General features: G+C 70.4%; 1 protein-coding gene across 1 annotated transcript in view; it reads right to left on the reverse strand.

Annotated features, from left to right (window-relative positions):
* The window catches only part of PRDM13 (PR domain containing 13), a 9,430-nt gene that overhangs the window by 1,419 nt on the left and 7,785 nt on the right, over nucleotides 1-226 (reverse strand). Inside the window, exon 6 of the mRNA XM_005871479.1 lies at nucleotides 4-226. This exon is cut by the window's right edge and continues 19 nt beyond it. Within this exon, the coding sequence (XP_005871541.1) occupies nucleotides 4-226 (223 nt within the window). The remainder of the gene's footprint in view (nucleotides 1-3) is intronic.

A 226-nucleotide genomic window follows, 5' to 3' on the forward strand; every position in this document is an offset into this window, starting at 1 on the left:
AGCCTCCCATGATGCCCAGGAAGTGGCCTTGTCCCCGGGGGGGCCCGCTCGTGTCCAGGGCGCGGTCCGGCTGCTCCTTGCTCTTTTTGGACAGCCCCCACTTGGCGGGGGTCGGGGAGGTGACCGAGAGCGCAGAAGTGGCCTCGCGCTTGATGCTCTCCCTCGCTCCGCAGGCCTGGATAGGCGGTGGTGCCTGCGGATGGGGCCGCAGAGTGCCCGCCATGGC

This window comes from Myotis brandtii, unplaced genomic scaffold, assembly GCF_000412655.1.
Source record: "Myotis brandtii unplaced genomic scaffold, ASM41265v1 scaffold343, whole genome shotgun sequence".
Classification (NCBI taxonomy): domain Eukaryota; kingdom Metazoa; phylum Chordata; class Mammalia; order Chiroptera; family Vespertilionidae; genus Myotis; species Myotis brandtii.